We start from the raw sequence: 26,909 nt of genomic DNA, 5'->3' as shown, positions 1-26,909 counted from the left end.
ACGCCTGTCTGAAATCCTATCTCAAATCTTGGATAGCCCCCTAACAAGTCAGTGTAGCTAGATGGACCAGTGATCTGACTCAGCTTACTATGTTCAAAGCAAATAGTTTTGGATAATTCAAGTAAGTGTGCCAAGTCAATCAATCCTCTTCCACCCCAGAAGAAGGACAAAACAAGCAATCTAGCTTAGAGACACATTTTTTATGATCCCAAATATTCCCAGTAGTAAAACTGTGAGAATGTCCAGAAACCATATATCAGATATTCCCAAAAGCTGTTTTCTAGGGTACCGCCACCCAGTATTCAGCTGCTACAGCAACAGATGTAGGACAAGCAGAGGAAGGAGAAGTACATTCTTATCAAAGAGCACTATGGAGCTTCCATTGATCTTTGTGAGTTCAGAGAAATTCAATGAGACTTGCTCTCTAGTAATTCAACATAAGCATGCAGTGTAAAGTCCAACCTTATGCTGAGTCAGGTACACCTAAGCCTCTTGGGAGACATACAATGATGTCCACCATGTTGCAAAACAAATTTCTGCTTCTGCTTCATCTCACTTGCCCTGTAGCCCCCAACCCTCTGAAACAGATTTTGGTGATGTGAGGGGGGCTGCAGGGAGGGAATAGAGGAAGGAGCCACACCCTCTGAAACAGATTTTGGTGATGTGAGGGGGGCTGCAGGGAGGGAATAGAGGAAGGAGCCACACCTGCTTGCACAACATTATCCCTAACTCCGCATGGGATCAAGATGAAAGCATATTTATTGATAATGGCTTTAATTTTTACAATTCCAGATTCACCATGAGATTAATCGACTTCATTTGGAAATGGCTTTAAGCATGTTTACTTAGTACTTCAGTTCATTAATTTATAAGATCTGTTCTCTTTCCAGGGCTCTGCAAGCTTGACACATAGAAACAAACCAATCATTGGACTGAAATATTCAATGGGAGTAGGACAAAAGGCTAATGGGAACACTGTTGCCCAGGCAACAAGACTTGTTGGATATTCCTGGTGGCTTTTGGTGGTATTCGCTTTTTCTCTGAACAAGGACCACGTTTATTTTTAATCTTTGATTATTTATAATTAAAATGCAACCAATATATACATTAATCAGCAACTACTGCATAGTTAGATATCTTCACACTGTGGTAGGTTTATAATGATGTGGCGGGAAAGGAATACTAGCATAATTTTTGAGAGTTTATATTCAAGTTTAAGGGATAACAAGACACATCCTTATGCCTCTCTTCTTCTATGACTCATTTGACCCATATTTGCAGATGCCTCCAGCAAAAAAGCTTTTGTTTCTCTTAAGCCTCATAAATTGCCTCTATTTGGAAGTTATATATATGAAAAAATGTTTTAAGTGGAACAGTTTGCAAATTAGGTCATATACCATTTTTCTGAAACACATTTTTCTTCAACATGTCTTTTTTTTAATGAGAGATCTTTGATTTGCACATATTGAAAATGGTATTTATATGCTTACTGTATGTTTGATGTTGGTGTTATTTTTCCACAAACAACCATGCAGATGAATTATAATGAGTGAAAAGCAAACAGTTAATGAGGCTGAGATTTTCAGTTATCATTTCCCCTTCTTCAAGCTCTTATGCCAAACAAGTGGGTAAAACATAAAATTAAAAGTGATGAGCAGAAATGAGTGCTCATTACACTGCATTCAAAAAAGAAAGAGAAAAAAGATCCCCACAAAAACCCAAGAAGTGAGGGCAGCAAATTTAGTGTGTGTTTCAAAAAATAAACAAGTGTCATACCTTTTTAAAAATTCCATATACTCTGTATGCTTGATGAGGCCTGTCCTCATCATTATTGTTTGAAAACATTGCCGATCAATAGCCCAAAGTTTCACATTTACGAGAGCTGGAAAAAAAAAACAAGACAAGGGGAAATTTTAATTAGCAAATCTTAATTCGAGGGGAAAAAACCTTTGTGAATTGCAAAGAAAATAATTTGTGAGAAAACGTGAGAATGATCAATTTCTTTTTCCAAACTATAAAATTAAAAAGAAAGAAAGAAAGAAAGAAAGAGAAAGAAAGAAAGAAAGAAAGAAAGAAAGAAGGAAAGAAGGAAAATCTACCAAGCAATGGATTTCAGATGCATTATTCTAACTAAAGAAGTTTCATCAGCTGATTCAAAGATCTCATCATAAATTTGGAAACAAACTTAGAAAGAGTCATATCCTCAAGCATAATGAAAGGAAGATACAAAATGAGTTTTCTTAAACAGAGCTCATACCTAGTAATTTAATAAAAAACCTTTTGACACGGCACAACCCTTTCCTAAGATCATATGATCATATGACATATGTAGTAGAATAAATTCATTTATCTTGTTTTGTTTGAAATAAACAATCAAATTCCTATACATCTAAAATAAAAAATAGGATTCTCCAATGAAAAGCTGACAAAATACGAGTTAATAAATACTTATTTATGACTGTGTACTATTATAATAGTTTATTGAGTCATATGACTTTTACCGAAAAGTGAGTGTTTTTTTAAAACAAACAAACAAAATATATACATTAGGATATATAATCATTTTTTAAAATTCTCACTTTTCAAAAGTCTGCTAAGTTCACAATGTTGGCAACTACAAGTGTGCACTGAAGTTAAGCAGTGTCCATCAACCTAAAAAGCTGATTTGACTTTTCACACCCAAATCTCTGCATCAGTTTTTAAAATATGCCTAGTCATTCTTATGATGATGACCATGACAATTTGAAGGCCATGCATTTCAAAGGCTGAGAAACTAGACTGCTCACCAACCCCAATCTCCATGCCTCAGTTTCCCTCCCACAGAATATCCTTCTCCAGGACCACAATACCTCCCTCTGCCAGCCTGTTTCCCTCCCCATAACCACAACATCTATATTCTCCATTCCTCAATTCCTCCCCCCCCCCCAAAGGCCACAATGTGGTTTTCACCCTCAAAAATTCCCCACAATAAATCCCCCACAGATCACACTTTCTCCTACCCACAGTACCCTGCCAAATGATATATATCCTGACAGAAAAAGCTTCCATTTATTTGTGTAGCATGTAGAACTTGACTTCCTAAACATATGCTGTGCGATGGGGGGGCGGTTTTCAAAAAATTCTTCTCTGAGAAAGTTTGGCTCCGCCCTAGGATTAATAACCAGAAACGACCAAACCCACTCCTCCCTCTAAATGCCATGCTCAGTTCTTCTTTCATATAAAAAACCTATCTAATTCAATAGAGCTGGGGGGGGGGAGCAAAAACACATGAGTCCAAAACTAAAAAAAGCAGAATGAAAATTTCAAATGATCTCATGATTTGAAAACTGCCTGCATTAGGTGTTTGGATTGTCATTCAACTTTTCAGGCTGGGGCTTTCCGTATCCTGAATGAATGCATGGCCACTTGCATGGTGCTGAATAGCAAATACTCTGGTTGTCTGCAAGATGATAGAGCGACTGCAGAATGAATTGAGGCAGTGTGCTGTCATGCGTTTGAAGCTGGATTAAGAAGTCACTTAGAATTTTGCCACTGAAGTTTGCCATGCCTGCTGCATCCTTTTTTGGCCTATTTTTCTGGTTCTCTAAATCAATCACAAAACGATTCAAAATGCTCAATAGTAATAAAAAAAACCCCCACAAAAAACTAAAAATCAAGAGAGTTGCCTTGAAGATAATGAAAATGTTCTGGTGCATTCATGCATCAGGTTAAACTCATCAATAGCCACCTGTTCAGTTTTGCTGAGGGATTACCTATATCCGTGCATATAAATATTATCTCATATGTAGACATAATACAAAGGCATAATTGTGGAGATAGACATGAAAACGCTTTTGAATTTGACTTGGTATTCTGTGTTGGAACACTTTGTGTTTGAATTTATCAGCTAAAATACCTTGTGAAAGAAGAGCATGTTGTACTTGCTCCCCAAACATGTGTCTGGTGATAAATGCAATATGAAGGAAAGCATTTCCTGGGCAGAAATGGCTTGGTGTGTTTGTGTTGCTAACCTTTCATGAGTTAGTCAATTTTAAAATGAAAATAACTTCACCTTCCTCAGTCATTTCCCTAGGTGAGGGAGGAATAGGGGAAACCTGGCCAGGTAGCATGTGCAAGGAAGACTTGAAGTAAGGGTTAAACAATGGCACCTGCCCATTAGCTGTCTGCTGCAAATCCTGTCTCAGTCCCACCTCTGCATTAGTATCCTGTGGTGAAGGTGAATTTCGTTCACAATACATGTAGTTCTTCTCAAAGTCTCCGTTTTTTAATAGATAGTATAACTCCCATACCCCTCTACTAATGTCTCCCTTACTGAGGAACAGCATCTCAGGCAACATTATCAACTTCCATGAATATCCACTAATATAACAGAAATTCACAAATATCAATTTTAGTTATAGTCGCTGTGCTATTTAGTGGTTAAAGAGTCTCAGCCTAGGATTTAGGAGAGCCACTCAGGCACAAAGTCCATAGGATGACCTTGGGACCATCATTGTCTTTCAGTCTATAACCTGTTTCACAGGACTGCAGTCCGCAGGGATGGAGGGGGTGCTACTTTGAGCTTCTTGTTGGGGAGGGGAGAGAGAATGCAGGATATATACATAGTAAAAATAATAAAAAATGTAATCTACTTGCACTTTGATAGTGCAAGATATTTATCAAGAACAAATACATGCATGCAACATTACTCCACTGACCATTTTTAAATACGAAATCAGCTTACAGAAGAGTAATCTTAGAAATGGAAGCAGGGAGTATGTAACCCTGACCTGGTCCCACTTTTCCCATGCAGCCTTTTCCAGTGGGGTTCCATGTTTGCAGTGACCCTGATACTGATTTCCAGTGAGTTTTCAAAAACCAATTGAAACATTACTGAATGTGGCAGTTCCCTCACACTTTCAATAACCACTAGCCTGTCTCAATCAGATACAGTTGGAGACTCGTCTCTATTTAGACAGAAATGCATAATTCTTATAAATTTGTTGTGGCAGCTTGAAACTCGCTGCGCATGCCATTCAGAGCTCATACATACAGTGCTACCTCTGTTTACAAATGCTTCTGTTTACGAACGCTTCAGGTTACGAGCTCTGCTAACCCGGAAGTAGCTGCTCCTGGTTGCAAACTTTGCCCCAGGATGAGAATGAAAATTGTGTGCCGGCGGCACAGCGGCAGCAAGAGGCCCCATTAGCAAAAGCGTGCCTCAGGATAAGAAAGATTTCAGCTTAAGAACGGACCTCCAGAATGAATTAAGTTCGTAACCAGAGGTACCACTGTAGATCCATGTGCAAGAGATCAGGAGTATCTTATGTGACTGCAGTGAAATGCTTAGATAAAAAGTATCTTTTACTTGCTACAATAAGATTCATAAAAACCTATCAGTGGTTTGTGAAGATACTGCATTCATTCGAAACACACCTCAAAGTGTGTGTGTGTGTGTGTGTCTGTGTGTGTGTGTGTGTGTGTTGATAAGCCACATGTAGACACTCGTATGTTCTTCATCAGCAAAGGCATTCTGAAATAGAACATCTTTCCCTCTCCACCACCCCTGCACCACAAAATATATCTCAGAGGGTCACTGCTCTAATGCACTTGCTGGGTTCATACTTGTTTATAATTTGTTTCACAATCAAAGGCCCAATGAATTCAATTTAGTGTGCTTTTGGCAAAAAACTTATTGCTGTAAGTCTATGCCATGTAATGAACGTACATGGACTACTTATTAAAGGTAAATTAGGTTGGCCTATAATCAATCACACTTAACGGCTGCTGTTTATGCTGTTGCCCCTTTCAGCTGCAAATTAATATATGAACCTGAAAAACACTTAAGTGCTGGACTACGCAGTTAACATTTTAGTACACATTTGGGTACTATGCAAAAAACAAAAACAAATAACAAATGAATAATTATAATCTCTGGGTTCCGCCAAGGACTATGAATTGTGTCTAAGGACTATCATCTTTCTCACTCTGAGGATAATAATGTATTCAACAGTAAAAGAACAAAACATTTTTTTTGTAAATTGCTTTAGGCTGCAATCCATATTCGTGTTCCTCAGGCTAAGTCACAGTGAACTCACTTACTTTGTGGGGTTGGGATGTTAAGAGCTTTGTCTCTCATTCTACATTTGTGCACACATCTGAATAGTAGTAATAATAATTCAACATAGGAATACTAGAAAGAATCTACAGAATGATCCAGAGTGTGAATTTGCTTTTGATTGTTTAGGACAGGGTTTACTACAGCACGATCCAAAGCTATGATACCCCAGAACAAAGTAAAACTCAAGCGCTCTCGCGCGCACTCTCTCTCTCTCTTCTAATTTTAAAATAAATATAAACTGACCTGCGTTTGCATGGCATCAAAAGCAAAATGAGAAAATAATGCCATTCAGAAAGGACCAAAACAAGCAGAATTGTGGGGCAGAGAGAGAGAAAAATGATGCTTGTCAATGCAAGTCAAAGGCTTGTTTTGAAACTGTCATTTTTATTCCATGCTGAAGCATGGAAAAGTGATTGTAAAGTATATATGGAATAGAAAGCAATCTCAGCTTTTTGTAAAACACAAGCAAAAGGCTAATTCCTTTTCATATTCCAGAGTGGATGGAGATATATACACACACGCGCGCGCACACACACACACACACACACACTTCTAAAGTCTGCTTAGAGCTATCAGGCTAAAGCTATTTTAATAATAACACACGGTAACCTCTCTATAGCCGTTTTCCAGTAAGACAGACCATTATAATGTCACTGTTTTTCCTTTGAGCTATAACTCACCCACTACTAAAATATTCAAGAAACATTGTGGCAGTTGTGATTACATGTTTGAATGGTTTACTTTCAAATATATGTAATATTATACTCGGCATTCACTGTGCTGAGCGCAAATAAATGTAATTTTAGTCCAGGCTTACAATTTCACTAGGGGATGGGCTGCTGCCCCTTATTTGAGCTCCTGTTGCTTCTTCTCCCTTCCAAGTGTCCACCTTTCACCAAAGAGAAAAAGTTCACAGGAACCACAGATGTCAAAGCACTGCTGCCTGTCCCGAGTTCGGATATTATGGCATGTGACACCCAACTTTGATGCGTGTATAAACTGAAGCTAAATCCTGGCAAGATGGGAGTTGCATAGGTAGGTGTTTCATCTGCTAATGGAGATGGGGTTCCACAACTTCTGGATGCAGTGACACTCTCCCGGAAGGTACACTGCTTGGGGTGCCCCTCAATACATCTTTGCTATTAGACACTCAAGAACAAGCAGCCTCTGTGGAGCTTAGTGCCTCCTAGAGTGCTGAGGTATCTGTCTCCTCTCCTCAGCAGAGATAGCTTGGCCACAGTTATCCATGCTCTGGTGACATTCAGGAACGGCAGCTGTATTTTGTTCTACATCAAGCTGCCATTGAGGATTATTTGGAAACTGCAGTTAATACAAAATACAGCAAGCTGGGTAGTACTAATTGGGACTGGGTGCAGGAAACATAGCACACCAGTGTCTTAATAGATTAAATGGCTCCCTGTCTTTTCTTCTTTCTTTTTTAGCAGAAGTCAAAGTACTGGCACTCACTTTTAACACCATACACAGTTTGGAGACCTGGGTATCTGAAAATGCCTGATCCCATTTCAGCCTGTTCATGCACCAAGGTTATCTACAATGGCTTTCCACTGAGTGCTCCTTCAGTCTTATGTGAGACAGGCAGTAACCAGTGAGACAGCCTTCTTAGTTACAGCACACACATAATGTTTGGAATTACCTTTGTAAAGATAAGTTTGCTTGACACCTACATTGTTATCCTGTTAGATCAAAGTAAAGACTTTTTGTTCTCCAATCCCTCCAAATTTGATGTATTATTTTAATTTACCCTTTTATGATCTTGCATATTTACTACTATTTTTATACAGAACTCTATTGCTGCAAATGCAGAATATACATCACACACACACACACACACACACACACACACACACACACGAGTTTACCCTGCATATGCAACACGGAAGCCAGACCTGAAAACCTGAAATTTGCCAAATTTGAAGCAAAACATATGCAACAGTTACCCCCACCTTCTAACTTATTATGTATTAAACATCCACCTCAGCAGTGCTAGTGTACAGACTGAGAGACACAGCAAGACATGGATTGCACTGCCCAGGTGGTCCCAATTAATGGGGAGGGAGCACAACTCTGACATGTTTGGTTGTACTTGTTGCTAGGTGGCAGCAAAGGAAAAAGGTGTACCAGGGTTAAAATCCAGCAGTACAGTATGTTGGCACAGCTTGCTTACATTGGTTGCTGTTGATCATGGCACCTAGAGCAGCGAATGCTGGCCCACCCCCAATTTTCTGCCTCTGCCATGTTCTGGCTCCTACCAGTTAATACAACCCGCCCTCATCCTTCTATTCACATAAATTATTGAAAAGAAAATTTTTACTGTTAGCTTAAGAAAGTATTTTTTAAAAAATAATTAATAGTACAGAATTTTCTTCTTCTTTTGATTTCTACTTCCTACAGTTTTCTGGATAAAGGGATAAAGAAAATAAATTTCATCAAGAAGAAGCACAAGTAAATTTAGTAGTTTTTCTTTTATGTCCAAAAAAGGTCAAGTGATGCCCTATGCTTCAAAACCAGGCAAGAGCATAATATAAATTCATGATACCTAATTCCATCAATAAGATACTGATTACCACAGGAATGGTCCAAAATGATAATTTAAAGCAAGCTGATTTATATGCTACATCTTGTTTAGAGTGAGCATTTTCACCAACAGGATTGGATATGACACTTTGAAGTGAATGATAAGATTAAAGACTTGTTATGTAACCACAATAATGTACAGAAGATGTAAAATCATCTTGACAAGCTTTTAGAAAATCTGTTAAAGAATTGCAGATTATCTTTTCAAATATGAACTGTTCTGTTCAACATTTCATTCCTCTCCAACTCCCAAGTACAACATTGTTTTTAGGCTATAAAAGTTATGTTGTACTAATGTGGATTAAGGAAACATTATAAAGTTTGGAACTGAAGATTAAAAAGGTATCCAGATGATAATATGAATCACCTTGGTATGTAACTAGATAGGAAGCTTGTACATTGGCAGCTAGAATTGTGATAGTATATTTGTGGGTCCCTCTGAAGCTGGTCAGAAGGCAAAAGGGGATTTGGAAATTGCAGCTGGATTTGCTATGGACGTCAGAAACAAAGCATGTGGTTTCCTTAGGAAGAAGATATAGGTCAGAGAATAGGTCAGGCAAAACACCAAGAATTTTCAATAATGTCTAGCTAAATTTGTAGCATAACATTCACAGCGAGCTTGTGCCCAATATATTTATGACTGCAATATGTACAGGATTACTGTTTGGATCTAGAGCTTGGAGTCTGAAGAGGAGAAATGGGAAGCCAAAATGGAGTTTGCAACAGGAGCAGCCTGCAGGGAGGGGGTGGTGCCACAGACCTGGGCTCTTGGCAGCAGCATCACTGCTATGCACAAAGATGTGGAGGTTCAAGGCAGTAGTGAGGTTGCAGCAGTGCGAACATGCCAGTGGAGACAATCCAGTGCTCCCATCAGTGAGCCCACGCCACCACCCTGACCTTGCCTCTCCCCTTCAGTATCCTGGTCAATGGCAGTGAGGCCAGTGCTAGGGGACTATCTTCATACTTTTCTGTCTGTTTTCCAGGGTGGGTGGGTTGTCTGCTTCTGTTTTGGTGAACTGACCTCAACTTGCTTCTTTTGGTTTATGGCTCTGCCCTACCCTTCAGTGAGATGCTGTGTTCCAACTTGCTTTATAAAGAAGCCCTGACCTTACCAAGAGGAGAAACAGTGTGTGGCTTAGCCCTGTCTTGCATTACAGCTGATTTGGCAGAAAAGCAGCATGTGACAAGGGCATGTATGAAAATTCAACTCAGAACTGTTTGTCTTAACTAGTTGTCCATCAAATTTAACAACTGATGGCTCTTACATGTTGCAAACACCTGAGGGATTTTGCCAAAAGCTAAAAGCATTTGGATAAGGTTAGAAAAATAATAATTGGTGTGGTGGTGAGGTCCCATGTGCAGTTTTGCATCTACTGCACCACTGCAAAGTGTAGGCAGGAGTAGATGGAATGGTCATGGTGTGGTGTTCACCTGACCTTCTGACAGCTGAACCACTACTAATTTGTGAGGAAGAGAGGAGGACCAAGGAGGTAGGGAGGTCAGCATGGTGCAAACACACCAGCCAGGAGTGCCAGCTTGGCTCTGCACTATGCCACCTCAATCAACTGACAGGTGAGTGCAGCAGACCCACCATGCTATCTACTACTGTGTGTTGGATTTTTCTCTATGGGCTGAGCACAATGATTAAATTATCAACCTATCAAATCTGAAAAACTGAAAATATGTCCCCACCTTGTTGATAAAAGAGAATGATAAAAGTCCACCGGTATGCAGAATTGTGGAATCTTACTCTCCAAAAGAACAAAGAAAAACAGATGGCAACAACACTTGGATTAACGTTTAGGATTTAACCATGCATAATACTGTCACCATTCATAATTTCTACAGCACATCTCTACCTAATTTCTACAGCACATTAGTCTGGAGACTAATTATCATATTTGTCCTTAAGATAGCCTGCTGACGTAGGCGATTGTTACTGTTCTTTTACAGAATGGCAGAAAATGACTTGCCCATGTGCATCTAGAGCTTAAGAAAGACTCCAGCCGAGATCCAAGTACGGCATTCAAGAGTCGTGCAAAGCTATATGCAGGCTAAGAAGACAGATTAGAAAATAAAAAATTCATTCAAGATAGGTCAATCACCTAACACTTTGGTAAAATACATTTATGACTAAACAAATTGTGGGAGGTAGTTTAATTTCATTATGTTTCATAATAACTAAAAAAAAAAGACATTATTTTCATGTCCTTCCAATTCTAAAGGATGCTTTTTGTGATATTACATCATTAGCTGGACAGATATATGGAAAATGGCTAGTGGAGCACACTCCTTATAAAGCTTATTCAAGCAACAGACCAGCATGAAGCCATGTGGAAATCCATTTACGCAGTTAGATACTTTCACTTACAATCCGGCCCTGCTGGATACTTTAATTCATGAATAATAATAACCCCCAAAAAGAGAGAGGGCGAGAGAAGGAGGCCTGGGCATGGCTTTGTTGTGTTTGAGAAACTCACAGAGCATCTCACAGCAATTCATTTTTTATTATTTGAATACCTCAAAATAAAAATAAAAACCTCTTGCCTCTAATTAGAGCCACAAACATTAGTAAAAGCAGAAAGAGAATCCCCATTCATTACGCGTAGCATAACAAGCATCGAAACATCCTTCTACTACTGCATCTCATGGTTATATTATGCATGGTAGCACCTGACACTTTTGAGTACAGAGTTTACTGCTAAGCCTAATAAATCCCCCAGGGTTTCATCCACAATTTCACTACTTTCTCATCTAACAGTCTCTCTCTTGGAATCACAGAATGGTGTATAATCTGAACAGCATTGAGAATGTAAAAATGTTTCATCTTAGTAAACTCCCCCAATCTCAATGATTGTTCAGCAGGAGAGAAAAACTTACATACAGCACTAATTCATAGTAAAAAAAGATAAGATAAAATTAAGTTAAAACAAAAACCACCCACACACCAAGAATACAGTACATTGGCAGGGCTGGGGGAATTACAGTGAGATTTTTAAAAAGCAAATTCTGCACATATATGTTTAGGAAGGGACATGCCCAAAACTGTACTATCAGGGTATTACAAAACACAGTATGGTGCTGGAATGGAGGGAGATTTGTCAGAATAAATATATAGGACTGAGGTACCTAAGATGCAAAACTAATCTGAGCACCTTTGGTCTAAGATGCTGTACTATAAGGAAAGCTGGAGTTCCATTCTGGGTCACTGTGCACATCACCATGACACATATAAGTGGGTATTCCCTGTTCTGCCTATGCCCTGCTCTGCTCTATCCCCGTTCAGTGCCATTTTTGGCACATGTGTCAGCGAGCGTGCTGATCGTGTGCAAGTGGAGACACACCTGTATAGAATTCCGCTAAAATGTTTCCTAACGAAATTGCCTTCTTGAATTTTACGACATTTCTTATTTCTTTCAACATTTTTAATGGACAATAATATACCAGTGTTGTCTGCTTTCTTAAATCTGAGGATGAAAGCCCTTGGCAGATTTTTGCATCCTCAAACCCTATAGCAAACATCTGCTAAGCACTTAGAAAGGAAACTATGTTCTCCACACTACCTATAGAAAGTACTCATGGTGTCTGAATATGTTAGTCCTTTATTTAAATGGAAACCTGTTTTATCTGCTTAATACATCCTTTCTAATACTTTGAGCTTGCCTTATGCACACTAGAAGCAAATATTTTCTTTCTACACCTCTCTCGTTCAAGCAAATTTTAATCTTGCAATGTTGAATTTCCTCCTGGACTCATTTCTGTCAACCACTTTCTATATACAAACTTATCTTTCACTCTGTGTAACATGGTCAAAGGTTGACCATTATCTGTACTCCCTCTCATTCTTTCTATCTCTAAATTGATGCTGCAGCTAAGTCATATTGCTTCTTTATGATGTCGCTGAAATTCATGTTTTACTTTCTACTGACTCAGCAAAATCCTTTAGCTTTTATTGCACATTTCTGCAAAGCTTTATTTTCAGTTGTTTCATAGTGCAAATACATCTTTGCCTCTTCTTCTTGTGTTATATAGCTCCCTTGCTGGAATGATCAAGTATCTCCGCTTTTCTCATCATCAACTTCCCCCATCATATAAAGTTGTTCCATCTTACTTTCTAAAAGTATTGATGGGCCTGGCATTCCCTATCCCTCTTCCTTACTCTCTCTTTACCTGCCTTCCCACACACATTCTTTTAGTTGAACTTTCTTCTCCCTGCACTCTTTTCTGTCTCACTGCCGATACGGTGACGTTCTATTTTATTTAAAACTCTCTTCAAGTATCATTCACCCCTCCAATTTCCTTTCCCATTTTGAACATTCACTCACCTCTCCCCAAATCTTTACTTACTTCCCTTTTTCTTCTTCCTAGCATCTAATGAATCTCTTTCCCTTCCTCTCTCCATGTCCCTCCTACCTTCCTTTTTTGGTGTATGTGTGTGTGTGTGTTAAACGCACACACACACACATATAATATATATTAATAACAAGCACCATGACCAAAGTTAAACTGTTAATAGATGGAAGAAATATAATTTAGTAGTATTAACTTCTTCCAATCTCACCACATGAAGCTCTATAAATCACTTTCAGCCTTAAAAAATAAAAAAAAAAAATAGTAATGAACTAAATGCCAGGTGTTAACATTTGCTACAGATGATGAACAAATACTTATTAAAACAAGGCAGACAAAGAGAGCTTCACTGCCTGCAGAACATTTCTTCAGAGAAAGCACAGCAAGAGATTTACATTTCTGGAGAGAGCTATAATAGACTGCAGCCCTACAGGGTGGAACAGCTGAAGATAATGTGCCACACAATGATCCGTTTTAGAAAGCCAATGCCAAAGCAATGAGTAGGCTTTCTCCCTCTTTTCAAGAAGACACAGCTGTTGTTAAAGCATACTCTTTATTTCCAGAAATGGTAGGGAGAATCCATTTATATTAAAGGTTTGCATTGTTCATGTATGTTTACTTTTGCTACATGTTTACTGACAGCATTTTCAAACAAACACATGTGGAAGCCAAATTCAGAAATGAAGTAGAAAATAATTAATATTTCTAACCACAACAATGTTAAGCAGATTATTGCTTAAGCCACAGATGCATTAAATCTACTCAAGAAAAAGCTCTGCAACTTGCCAAATCACTTTTTGGCTTTAAAAAAGTCCTTGATAAATGAAAATAAAGTGGGAAGGCTATGCACAACATAGTAAAAATCAAAACTAAACCCTTAATAAGTTCAGAGTGGTCTCAAGAATTTAAAAGGCAGCTTTGTTCAACTAAAACATTATTTTTTACTAAAGGTTTGCTCCATATTAATAGATACAGTATTGCAATTCCGTGTCTGTTACTTCTACCAAAAAGATGCCCCAGATAGTGAAAAACCTTCTAGAGTTTGTTTTTATTTACATTATTCTGGCTGTTTGCTTGCAATCTACCTGATGATAGCTATGGTTGGAAGTTGCCATTAACTATTAAGGAACTCAGACTCCTTCATAGCAATCTGATAGGATGCATATAATAATACTTTACCAAAGGTAGCCTTCTCGCTATACAAGATCCAGTAGGAGTAAGCAGAGGCTTCAATGGGGCTCTTTGAGGAGAGATGCAGCAGAGAAGTATGGTGCAGAGATGGAGGCCAGGAGGGGACTGCAACGGCTGGTGTGGGTATGAGGAAACAGTAGCAGGGTTGCACATTCTGATAACGATGAGGGATTGGCACAAGTTCTGGAAGAGGAAGATGTGACGATGGAGCCTCTTGGTATGAGAAGGTATGTCATGGCCCTAGCTTCCAAGTTCAGAGGGAAATGAGTGGCCAAGTCCAAAGCTTCTGTATCACTGGCTGAAGAACTGAAATGGGTTCCTATTATTGAACATGAGGTTGGCAGTGAGGAGCATGCAGAATCCAAGGTAGGATGAATTCACCCAAGCCTGATTCAGCTGAACACCCACCCATTTCACAAATGCTGCCCAACAGTGCAAGGAGCACACTAAGTAGGAGGTCACACAAAGGAGTATACTTGCTTGTCTTCAGGGCAAGGGGATGGCCCACATGTTTCAGGGGGGGGGGGAATGAGCTTGGAAAGGGTTGACTATATTTGGAGCATGTTCTTCATGATGCTGCAACCACAGGACTGCCTTGATGGCTTGTGGGTACTTCCTATTGATGGATCAGAATGGTTTGCATGTTTTTTTTTTTTTTCTTAAGCAGATACTCTCTTGATCACTTCAACAGATTAGGGGTCTGAGCAAGAATTCCAAATGGAAAATATCCGACTCAGGTGGCAACCATTCTGCTGATGTCACCATGCTTGCTTTTAGCTAAAAGAGATTGGATCGGATGTCAGTATCTAATCATTGTGGCACCCTTTCTTTTCATAATAATAGTACTAGAAAACAAATCAGCTGGATTACAGGAAGGATTTGCTGCCAGTGAAGCTTTTTCCAGGAGGAAAGGAAAGTGTTTTTTCAAGCTTTGCAAGCTAGTGACCATATTTCAGCTGCCTCTGATGATAACCGATAACAGTGGGTAATAAGAACGGCTTTCACAATATTCTCCCATGAATTCAATCAAAGTGCTCATTGCTCTAATACTGAACTTTTGTTTGTGCGAAAAAGAAAAAGAAAAACCATTTTCTATCTGGGGACTGTGTGGCTTAGAGACTGGAAATAGCACATAAAGCTCTTCACCTCTGGGGTCACTGCTCAAATCTGGCTAGGTCAGTGGAGCACCAAACTTACCACTGCATGCTGGTTATTAGCTGGCTTATATGGGGAGTGCAAGGAAGAAAGAGTTAATGATTTCAGAACTAAAGCCTGATCTGTGCACACTTCACTGAAACCATTTGCAGCAACAGAACCCATATTGTTAATTTAGATAATCTCCCATAATAAGATGGGCCACATAAGGAAAAGTCAAGTTCTGAGCAACAGAAGCTTATCTAACTTCCAGAACAGGAAGGGTTGTATGATTTGTCAAAGAGGAACCCCATTTCTTTTGCAGAGGTTCAGCAAATGATTTGTATCACTGTGTAGGGAGAAATAGCACCTCCTGCCCCAAAAAACTATTTGCCCTGTTGCTTAGTGGATTAACCATTAACGATGACTTCTGAGTGATCAGAAATAGGTATCTGCTAGAAATGCAAGCCACACACCATGTGGTTCTTTGGATCCTGGCTCAGGAGGAGACACAGGATTTTGTTCCCACCCGTTTCCTTCATAATGTGAACACAAAGGCAGACATCTGCAGATGTAAATCAGCAAGAAGGAAGAGTGTTTAATAATTTCTTTGCATTCCAAATCTCTCCTGCAAATGCTGCCCACCCCCGCCATTTTAAGGTGTCTCGCCTTTTCCACCCCAGGCTTTGAGACCAAAAGAAACCTGCAACAAAGAAAAGGCATCCCATGGGCATTTGCTGAAGGGAATCAACAATGCAGAAAGTGTTCAACATCCCTCTCTCGCCTACTAATCCTTCCTTCCAAATGCCCCTGCTCCATTAACCAGCAGAAAAAATATCTGTCATTATAAAATCCAGTTCTGCCCTCCGTCTTTAGCACTCACAAAGAAAATGATGATGCGACATCCACCCCTGGGTAGCCTTATTACTCAGGCAAAGGAAGAGTGCAAAACAATATTGTGTGAGAGGTGGCCTTTAGAATAATAGAATAATAGTAGCTTGCCTAGGAGCAGTCTATATGTGAATGCATTTTAAATTATTTTTAATTATGTTACAAATGGGACCTGCAACCAGTGGTGGACCTCGGAGTCTTAAATTTCAGCAGCACCTTGTGCAACAGCAAAATTTGGCACCCCCTTTGATTCTCACCTTCCATTTTACCTCATAGTAGTGGCGGCCCTGGCAGTGCCCCAGAGGCTCCGTGCCCCAATGCGACCAAATCAGTCATGCTCCTCTAAATTCGCCTCTGCTGCAACAGTGTTATTCTTCCCAGTTGGTGTGCTCATGTTCAGGGTTCCAGCTATCCCATTCTCTCCCCCTCCCCCTCCCCCCCGGTCTTTTCATTTTACTTCTACTACCAACATTTAGCATCCTCTAGCTACTGAGCATGCTCAGTCCTCGCTGGTCCATGATGAATCAACACCATCTAAACAGATGGAATGGATATTCCCCTACAGTTAATCAGATTGTGCTTGTTCTGGTCATGACAGAAAAATCACAGCCAGCCTCTATAGTATCTCACATGGGCTCTCCCAGGATGGCAGAGCGCTCTTGCAGAATATCATGAATCCTGTTAAGAGTTCAGTTCTTAAAAAATAAGTCATTTTTTCCTGGCTAAAACCTGAAAAACGACTCATGACTTGGTTTGTTCCTTCTATTGACATCACATCCAGACATTAAGAATATACAGTGGTACCTCAGGTTACATACACTTCAGGTTACATACGCTTCAGGTTACAGACTCCGCTAACCCAGAAATATTACCTCGGGTTAAGAACTTTGCTTCAGGATGAGAACAGAAATCGTGCAGCAGCAGCGCAGCAGCAGCAGGAGGCCCCATTAGCTAAAGTGGTGCTTCAGGTTAAGAACAGTTTCAGGTTAAGAACAGACCTCCAGAACGAATTACGGTAAGTTTTTAACCCGAGGTATCATGGTACTGTTTAAATTTACTGTATTTTTCGTCCCAGAGGACGCTCCGTCCCATAGGACGCACCTAGTTTTTGGGGGAGGAAATAAAGGGGGGAATTCTGTTATTTACCCCCCAAAACCAGGTTGGGGAAACCAAACCAGGTCGGGGAACAGCGGTATGGCGGCGCTCCGCCTCCCCGCTGCCCCCAAGCTTGTGGGGCTGGTGCTGGGGAGAAGCGCACTTCTCCCCAGCGCCAGCCTTCAAACCAGGTCGAGGAACAGCGGGATGGCGCTGCGCCTCCCTGCTGTCCCCCGAGATTGTGGGGCTCGCCGATGTCTGCCCGGTGCGCGGGGCACTCTGCTTCAGGGCGCCCCGCGCGCCGGGCGGCAGGCTGCTATCCGCAGCGTGGGGAGCCCTGCGGGAACTCCTGCAGGCTCCCCAGGCTTGCTGATAGCTTCCTGAGGCCTGGAGAGCGAAAGCCTCCAAGCTTCAGCGAAAGCCTGTATTCGCCCCATAGGACGCACACAGATTTCCCCTCCATTTTTGGAGGGGAAAAAGTGCGTCCTATAGGGCGAAAAATACAGTAAGTAGATGCGTCCCTTCATTTTCTTTGTCAATGAGTTTTACACTGCGTTGGCTATTTTCCAAGCTATTGAGTACATACCAAATCAAACACAATTCTGTACATTTTATTAGAGAAAGCAGCGGCTTTTCAAAATACACTGCAGGATGGCACTTAAGGGGGGGCAGTACTCCTTCTACTTCCTTTGAAACTGTGTGGGTTGCACATCTAACACGAGCTGTTAATAAATATAGAAAGTGAATAGAAATATAGTGCTGTAATACAAAGGCACCATTCTACTGTTATAAACAATCTCTTTTTTAAACCAAAAAATACCACTTAAATCATTGTCTGAAATGAGAACTCATGCTGAATAGGGTCTAAGGGAGCTCTTTTGTAGAGAGAAATAGATCTTTAAGGAAAATCATATTTTCTCCTTGTGGACATTTCATACAGGTGCACTGATGTCAATAGAGACTAATACCCACTTACCGAGAGTAAGCCCTATTGAAACAAATAGAGTTTACTTCTGAGCAAGCAGGCATAGTTTTACACTATAAGACACCAACAATGGCTGCAATTAGGTGTAAGTAATACCACAGATCTGGTGGGCTGAGAACATGTAGTTTTCCATAGGACTGGGCTGCAATTCTGCTGGTCTTTACAATTCAACTTATCACAGAGATCAGCAATATAAAGCAGTCCACAATCTACCTCAGTATCAGAATTTCATTATGGACAGTTCCTTCACATGGTCCATTTTAAAGAAGTTGTGAGTTATATTCATAAGCTGCCTTTGCATCCTACATAAACAAAACTACAGGTTCAGGCCTCTGTGAGCTATGACTGACCCCCGTTTCCTAGCATGTGTTCCCAAAAGTAAAAATGAATACACTTCAAGGAGTAATGAAAATATTTGCTAATGCCTGCTCTCTCCAGAGAGACCCAGTGTAGTGTAGTGGTTAAGAGCAATAGACTTGTAATCTGGGAACCGGGTTCGCGTTTCCGCTCCTCCACATGCAGCTGCTGGGTGACCTTGGGCCAGTCACACTTCTGTGAAGTCTCTCAGCCCCACTCACCTCACAGAGTGTTTGTTGTGGGGGAGGAAGGGAAAGGAGATTGTTAGCCGCTTTGAGACTCCTTAGGGTAGTGATAAAGCGGGATATCAAATCCAAACTCCTCCTCCTCCTCCTCCTCCTCCTCCTCCTCTTCTTCTTCCATTTCTCATTTTCCCATCATTAAATTCAGCCCTCCACATTTCTGCAGAAATTTGCCCATAAAAAATCACAAAAATTGTTCAGCGTTTTAGTGCATTTCTCCCAATAAACCTATTTTTGTATGTAGGTTTTGAATACTGTATGCATTTTTGCAAGCAGTTTATTCTAATCAATGCATTTGTGTGTGCTATTTTACTAACATATTCATTTGTATGCACATTTTACTCATTATATGCATTTTTAGAAACATTGCTTGACTGGCAAACTACATTGCAAAACTGGGATATATACAAATTTTGAAGGATGGATGTATTACAGTTCTAATAGTGTTTGAGAAGGTGCAAGTCTGATAAGATTCAGCTTTTAATGTCAACTGAATTGAATTTTTCTCCTATCTTTCAAGCATGGCAGATACCCAATGAGTCTGTGATATGTACACATTAAAACAACAGAACTCACCCAAGGAAACAAAGATATTTCTTGGTTCTACAGATATCACTCTATGGAACAGCTTTCTTTGTAACTCTGTTTCTTATGTATGCTAAACAAGCCACGAGCATTACATCACCCAGATATTACCCTTGCACATGGAGTTACCTCAGAGCAGCTCCAAAGGGAGCTAGAGATTTCGTGAAGCATAAGCTATTTTGGGAAACCAGAGAGGATGACATCATTTGCAGAAGTGGCTGTGTTTTGCTTTTAAAAGCAAATTTCCCCAGCTCCTGTTGGAAATATTTCAGTTTCTATTACCTATACCTCCTTCAAAACCTGTTTTTTACTTCCTCTCATTGGTACTGTAGATTTTCAAAGAAATTTCAACTACCTAAGGTCCCTCTATGGACTTGATCTCTGTACAGCAGACATCATTTTAGATTTTGCCAAATGGATGTAGCTACTGGTTTTTCTGTGTTGCATTGATTTATTTTTATCTTTGAAATGCAACATATCTTTAAAATGACGGAAGCTGAAATAAACATAATTAAACTCCTGCCCCCATTGAAAGAGTACAGACCTATGTAAAGGATAGCATATGACACTCTGCTTAGCACACAAAGAAAACATTTTTTTTAGTACTGAATTATGGCTACAGGAATACTTACTGCTTTAAATTATTTATGGAATATCACTTTTCAGCTGACATTCCAAAAGCAGCTTGTACAATAGAAATTAAAATCAATCCATAGAACAGTGCTCATTTGAACACAACCTAAGTAGCAGGGGCTGTTGTGGTGTCATTCCCACTGTGTCCAGAGACAGCACTATTGAGGCAGTGGCTTCAAGATCAAGGCCAAGGTTTGCTCTCTTACAAAAGTAGTTTTCTTCCATTACGCTGGAGTCAGATTCCTCCTCTTCAAAGGGAGGGAAGTGAGGTATCTGAAGGAGAAAGGAATGGCCATGCAGGGCAAGGTCCAGAAACACTCTCAGATGAGTCTATGGGGCCAGTGAACCACCACCTCATCCACCATAAACAAGGGCCGGATTTAGGTTTGATGAGGCCCTAAGCTACTGAAGGTAATGGGGCCCTTTACATGTCCAGCTGTCCTTTGTCAACAACAAATTGTCACTGTTTTTTGTGTTGAATATTTTAGGGAGCAGGCTAGCAGGCAGGGCCCATTACTTACATCATAGGAGCCTACACAACACAAAACACTGTTGCTGTATGTAGGTTTTATTTTATTAGTTTTTTATTTTATATTTTGTAAATGTACATCCAGGTTTCCCCCCCCCCCTTTATATTTTTTGGTGCCCCCAAAAGAGTGGGGCCCTAAGCTATAGCTTGTTTAGCTTTTAAGTAAATCCGGCACTGACCATAAACTGCTGTAATAAATACTCAGAGATGAGGTGGAGGGGAAAAGGAAATGGCACCTGGGACCTTATGCATGCAAACCAAATGCTTTACCATGAGGCTATGGCCTCTCCCCCCACTCCCAATTACTTGCTACAATTTTACTGTTGTTTAATGAGATCTTATCAATGTATTTTAGTCCAACTTGTAAACTCACCCCCAGTACGTAGGGATGGGTGAATCTGTCAGTTTCAGCTTCTCAGTTTTCCAATCTGTTCTACAGATTTCCACACCAGCTTTGCAAATAAATAAATAAGATCAAAGGGGGCGCGGGTGGCGCTGTGGGTGAAACCTCAGCGCCTAGGACTTGCCGATCGTATGGTCGGCGGTTCGAATCCCCGTGGCAGAGTGAGCTCCCATCGTTCGGTCCCAGCTCCTGCCCACCTAGCAGTTCGAAAGCACCCTTAAGTGCAAGTAGATAAATAGGTACCGCTTTATAAGCGGGAAGGTAAACGGCGTTCCGTGTGCTGCTCTGGTGCCGGTTCGCCAGAGCAGCTTCGTCATGCTGGCCATGTGACCCGGAAGTGTCTGCAGACAGCGCTGGCTCCCGGCCTCTAGAGTGAGATGAGCGCACAATCCTAGAGTCTGTCAAGACTGGCCCGTACGGGCAGGGGTACCTTTACCTTTAAATAAGATCAAAACAAGTCTTCACAAAAAAATATGAGCATTTTAATGTGAATTTCTCATAATATATACAGTTCTGCAAGCCATTTCCCTTAATATAATGCATTTTATGCTATTTTTATGAATATGTGATTGTTTATACACACACTGCTCTATTATATGTATTTCTGTATGCAGTCTGTGGCTGGAGAACTGCATTGCAAAATTCAGAGAAGGGTGAATTTCAAGGGAAGGCTGTGTTTCCATTTGCATATTATTTCAGAAAGTGTGAGTTAGTTAAGTTTGTTCAAAAATGTGAACCGAATTGAATTTCTACCCCACCTCTACCAGTAAGGAAGGATATAAATAATTATAATGAAGAAAGCAGTGTCAGAAATGAAAAGAAGGCAGGGTGGCTGTTTAGTTGAATTATTATTTTTTCCTGGCTCTTTTCAATCTTTCTGAGGTTGAGTTGTTGTATTAAACTTATTTCTTTTAAGCTGCTTTGGATGTGCATTTGCCCAGTATGGACATTTGTGGGATTAAACACCATTTTGCAGAGAACTCTCTTGTTGATGTATGGACATTTGACCTGTGGTGGTCCAAAGAATCATCTTGGGTGTCTACCCCCACTTCCTTATTCTTTTTCTACACATTTTGGTGTGCTTATATGCACTTGACCATCTCTTGAGCCCCCGAGGAAGCTTTGGCCTGGCAGGATTCAACACTCTCCCAGAAGCTTGGATGTATGATTTGTGTTGGCCCAAAGCATATTCTTCAGTGGCCTCTGCTGGTTCCTTATTTTCTATCATCATGTTTCAGCTATTTTTGAAGTGCATATATAGACTTCAACTGTGCATTTACTTTGTTTTGAACATGCATGCAAATAGGGGACTGAGAATGAATAACCAACTTCAGCATAGTATTTGTTATTTGTTAGGTATGTGATAGTGTAATTTATGTCACCCACCAGCATAAACCAAATATAAACATTGCTTTTACAGCCTCATGGTTAGTCTGGAGAGAGCTAAACCACAAGCCTGGGTTCCAACGATATACTAAGCCAACCTGTGGAAGTGTGGCACAGCAGCAACATGAGCAGAGAGGAATAAAATGTCCACAATCTCCTCCCCAGGAGCCTGCATGTGGCCTGCATGTGTGGGAGCATAGTTTGGCATCACATGACATGCAAACCAAGCCATTCTCTTCAAATAAACCCAGCTTCTTCAGAGTACATTTCCAGTTCCACTTGTTTATCTAGAACAGGATTTACCTGAAGAAGACTAATTAGCCATGTTTCTTACTTCTTGCACACATGACCTCCAGGACTACTCAGTCAGCTTCACACACACAACCAAGTTCAAAATGCAATAGATGCAAATACACACTGTCCGTTTATTTTGCTCCTTCATTCTCCTTACTGTGCCTCTTTTCACTGTACAGTGGACCCCCCCCCCGGATATGAACTTAATTTGTTCCAGGGGTTCGTATGTACCCCAAAAAGTCCACATCTAGAGGTGCCACTTCTGCGCGCACACGCAGCATGATAGAGCTCTTCTGCGCATGGCAAAATCCTGGTTTGCCGCGTTTGCAACCCGAAAGTTACGTTACCTTAAGGTAACATAACCCAAGGGGCCACTGTATTTGTGTAGCACCTACAAATCTAGACACACAAAAATCTAAACAGATGCCATTCATATCAAGAGTGAAAGCCAGACATTTCTACAGAAAAGCATATATAAATTACTGTATACTAATTAAAAGGATGGCATAGAAGAGCAAATATTTTAGAAGGCACAATATACATTAGACTGAGTTAATTCGCTCCAAATGAAACCTGCCAAATTTTACAAATGACAATGTTGCATTAAAGAAAAACACCTGAAGTTACACTTTATGGATTTGATTATGAATTGTATATAAATCAACTTCAATACTAAGAGAAAGAGACCCACAGGGAAAGAAGGTGTTTTGATTGGGGGGGGGGATGAGAATGACAATGCAATCCTGCATTCGGTTTTTCAAAAGCAAGTTCCACAGTGTCCAACAGGGCTGAGTCCTGGATAAATAGGTTTAGGACTACAGCCTAAAAGAAAGATGTAGGGAGGGAAAGAAGGAGAAGCCGACAGGATATCTTTAATATTACATAAGCATAGCATCTAATGGGCTTTTCAGCACAGAAAGCACAACAGTGTTTCAAAACCAGTTCAGCATCCTTTGAGCTGGTGACAGTTCAACCTGAACAAAACAAAGCCCCAAACATACTGAGAAGAGTAAGCATATCCTCTTGCTCTCCCAGGAGTTTGCCTTCATTGGTAACTCCAGTAACAATTGACAGTCTCTACACTAGCTGTGCTAATGGCAGTTGTCACCAAGGCAGGCATCTGTGCTTCAAGCTCAGCTATATTTACCCACACCTGCTCCTTTCTTGCTCCTTTCTTTCTCCATCATCACGAAGTTTAATTATTGTCATTTTATATCCTACTTATACAAAGGAGGCAATTCTCAGAGTGTCCTGCTAATGGAAGAAAGGTGGGGAGTCCGGAATATACTATAGTGATTTCCCTATCGTTACAGAATCAACTTCCCAGACACGCCAGGTTCACCCTTTACTGAGCTTCAGAAATACAGCTTTTTGTTAGGCGTTACCTAGTTAGCTGCTTTTTAAATAGCCATCTGTTTAAATAATTGTTTTTAATTGCTTGTGCTCAGAGCTTGGAAAGTTTCTTTTGAAAAGGAACTATCTGTAGTTCAAGTCCAGCATGTCCCAAAAGGAACTAATTTTTGCTCACATTTGTCTCTTTATGAAACAAACAAGTTCTGTTCATAATTCAATTCAAGTTAATCCAAATGGTCGCCAGCATTTTTTTTAACAATTCATAATGTTACAAGCTGCTGTACTGAAGTGTAAAATATACTTAAGCAGACTAAGAAAACATCAAAGCACACATGCAGTAGGATGTGAGTTGTTTAGTTTATTTCCCCCCACAGTTTTGATCTTTAAGAGCCCAAAGAGTCAGTGCCATTTAGTGGTTAGTGTGTTGGACAAGGACCTGGGCCACCAGGGTTCACGTCTCCATTCAGTCATGACCTTTGGCCAGTCACTAACTCTCAACCTAACCTAAGGTTACCAGATGTCCCCATTTCCCAGAGACATTCCCCGGATTTACAAATCAGTCCCCATACAAAATCCATTGAAGTTGAAAAGTGTCCCTGGATTCATTGAAAAAAATCTGGTAACCTTAGCCTAACCTACTTCACAGGGTTGTTGTGATGATAAAATGGGGAGGAGGAAAACCACATGAGTTCCTTGGAGGAAAGGTGGGATATAAGTGCAATGAATAAATAACAAATAAAAACAAATAAGGAGTAAAACAAAAAACGTAAGAGAATAAACTTGAAGATTAACTAGAGATCATTCAAAGTTCTACCCTGAAACAAATTTAATTTACAGTCAGTTCACGCAGGAGTGATGAGAACTACTTTCATGTATATTTCAGATTTTTTGGAACTAATTTAGTGAACTTTATTAAACTGAACTAGTTCACTCCAAGCCCTGATTGTGCTACTCATTGTTATCTTTTGGGGTGCTTATCTTCATTTGTGAACCTCTTGGACAACTTTGGCAACAAAACCACACTAGTGTTATTCTAAATATTAGCATTTATAAAACATAACAAATGCTGTCTACATATGCAGTAAAATGGCGTACATGCATCTATGAATCATCCCTCAATTTCCACAGAATGTATTTAGCATTGGGCTGCAAGATTTCATTCCCCAATCTATTTATGGCAGGACATATTGAAACCAAATACAAAACAAGTGGTGCTTGCTGCATAATGTTGTGTTGTGTGGTGCTCCTACTCAGGGTTCTGGCCAGTCTGCCATGCCCCTTTCAAGGATACTTCATTTCAATCCCCTACCCGACAGCAGTCAGTCAACCTTCATTAAGCAGCTCCAGCTTTAATGACATGGTTTGGTGTGTGTGTGGGGGTATGTTTTCTGCTGTTTTTGGCTACATGAGGACCAGGACTCAGAAAATTGACCACAATGATGACTTCTGGTTAGTTTTCAGACGCATCATTTCATACCATCTGAAAGTTGACTCCTAGTCAGTCTTTTATTTTTTTCAACGGATTAACAAGTCAAGAAGCTTCAACTTTATATTATGAAACTACAATTAGAATCTACAATGGTATAATTTGGGAAAGGGAGAGGTTGTAATCTATGCATGTCGAGACATTCCTGTGTACATGCAGACATGACTCCGTAGAGCAGAGCTTTCCAAACTGTGTGTCGCGACACGTTAGTGTGTCGGCTGCAGCGTGTAGATGTGTTATGCAGACCTCTGGTTTGCTAGTAAAACTGAAGTACTGTGTCGCGAAATGATGCACATATAAAAAGTGTATCACCGACATGAAAAGTTTGGAAAGCTCTGCCACAGAGTGCTACTTCCATTGAAATGAACAGTGTGGCCTGCAAAGCCAGGGACTCTATATGCATTAGAGAAGCACATGCTTTGTTGGGACAGTTGAATATATAAATCTGTCTTTACAGGATATCATATGCTTATGGATTTTTTTATTACTCTTTCCATTCTATGTATTTATAATGAACAAAAATGTCACCAGCTAAAACGCAAACATTATTCTTAATTTACTACAAGATGAAAAGCATTAAGAAAACATGTACAACATATTTCCGACAGGAGATAATTCTCATGTGAAATTAAATATAACTGCTCATTCCTCATAGGCAGAGGAACTTCTATGCAGAGTCAGGCTGTATGTCAGGTTTCTTTTAATAAAGGAAACAGCTTTTTATTGCTCTTCATGTTAAGCTTAATCTAATGTCTTTGGTAAAGGCAGTTAGGTCCAGCGCCGAGGGCCTTCTGGCAGTTCCCTCACTGAGAGAAGCAAAGCTACAGGGAACCAGGCAGAGGGCCTTCTCGGTAGTGGCACCGACCCTGTGGAATGCCCTCTCATCAAAGAGATAAACAACTACCTGACATTTAGAAGACATCGGAAGAAAGCCCTGTTTAGGTCCTGTGTGACATTTTAATGTATTTTTAATCTTTGTTGGAAACCGCTCAGAGTGGCTCGGGAGACCCAGCTAGATGGGCGAGGTACAAATAATTTATTTTTATTTATTTTTATTTATTTATATTTATATTTATATTTATTTATTTATTTTTATTATTATTTAAAATTATTCATTCTTAGGACACCTCTAGATGGAATGCTTTTTGAGTGTCAGGCATACTGATTCTGGAAGGTTAGACAGACAATTACATTGGGATATGGAACAGAGACAAGCTTTTTGATGCAGAAATTCCAGCCTAAAAGAAAATAATAATCAGTGGAATGGGGTTCTTTGGAAGAGAATTCTGCTAAATTGACC

The 26,909-nt window shown here is 40.1% G+C and overlaps 1 protein-coding gene across 5 annotated transcripts in view; it reads right to left on the bottom strand.

The window, feature by feature from the left end:
- PRKG1 (protein kinase cGMP-dependent 1) overlaps window positions 1-26,909 on the bottom strand; it is a 599,721-nt gene that overhangs the window by 203,886 nt on the left and 368,926 nt on the right. For all 5 annotated transcript variants that reach the window (XM_028729654.2, XM_028729658.2, XM_028729655.2 and 2 more), the window contains one exon: window positions 1,777-1,882. In XM_028729654.2, coding sequence (XP_028585487.1) covers window positions 1,777-1,882 — 106 coding nt within the window. The remainder of the gene's footprint in view (window positions 1-1,776; window positions 1,883-26,909) is intronic.

Source organism: Podarcis muralis, chromosome 6 (genome assembly GCF_964188315.1).
Source record: "Podarcis muralis chromosome 6, rPodMur119.hap1.1, whole genome shotgun sequence".
Lineage (NCBI taxonomy): Eukaryota > Metazoa > Chordata > Lepidosauria > Squamata > Lacertidae > Podarcis > Podarcis muralis.
This window is presented reverse-complemented; position numbering and strand designations above follow the sequence as displayed.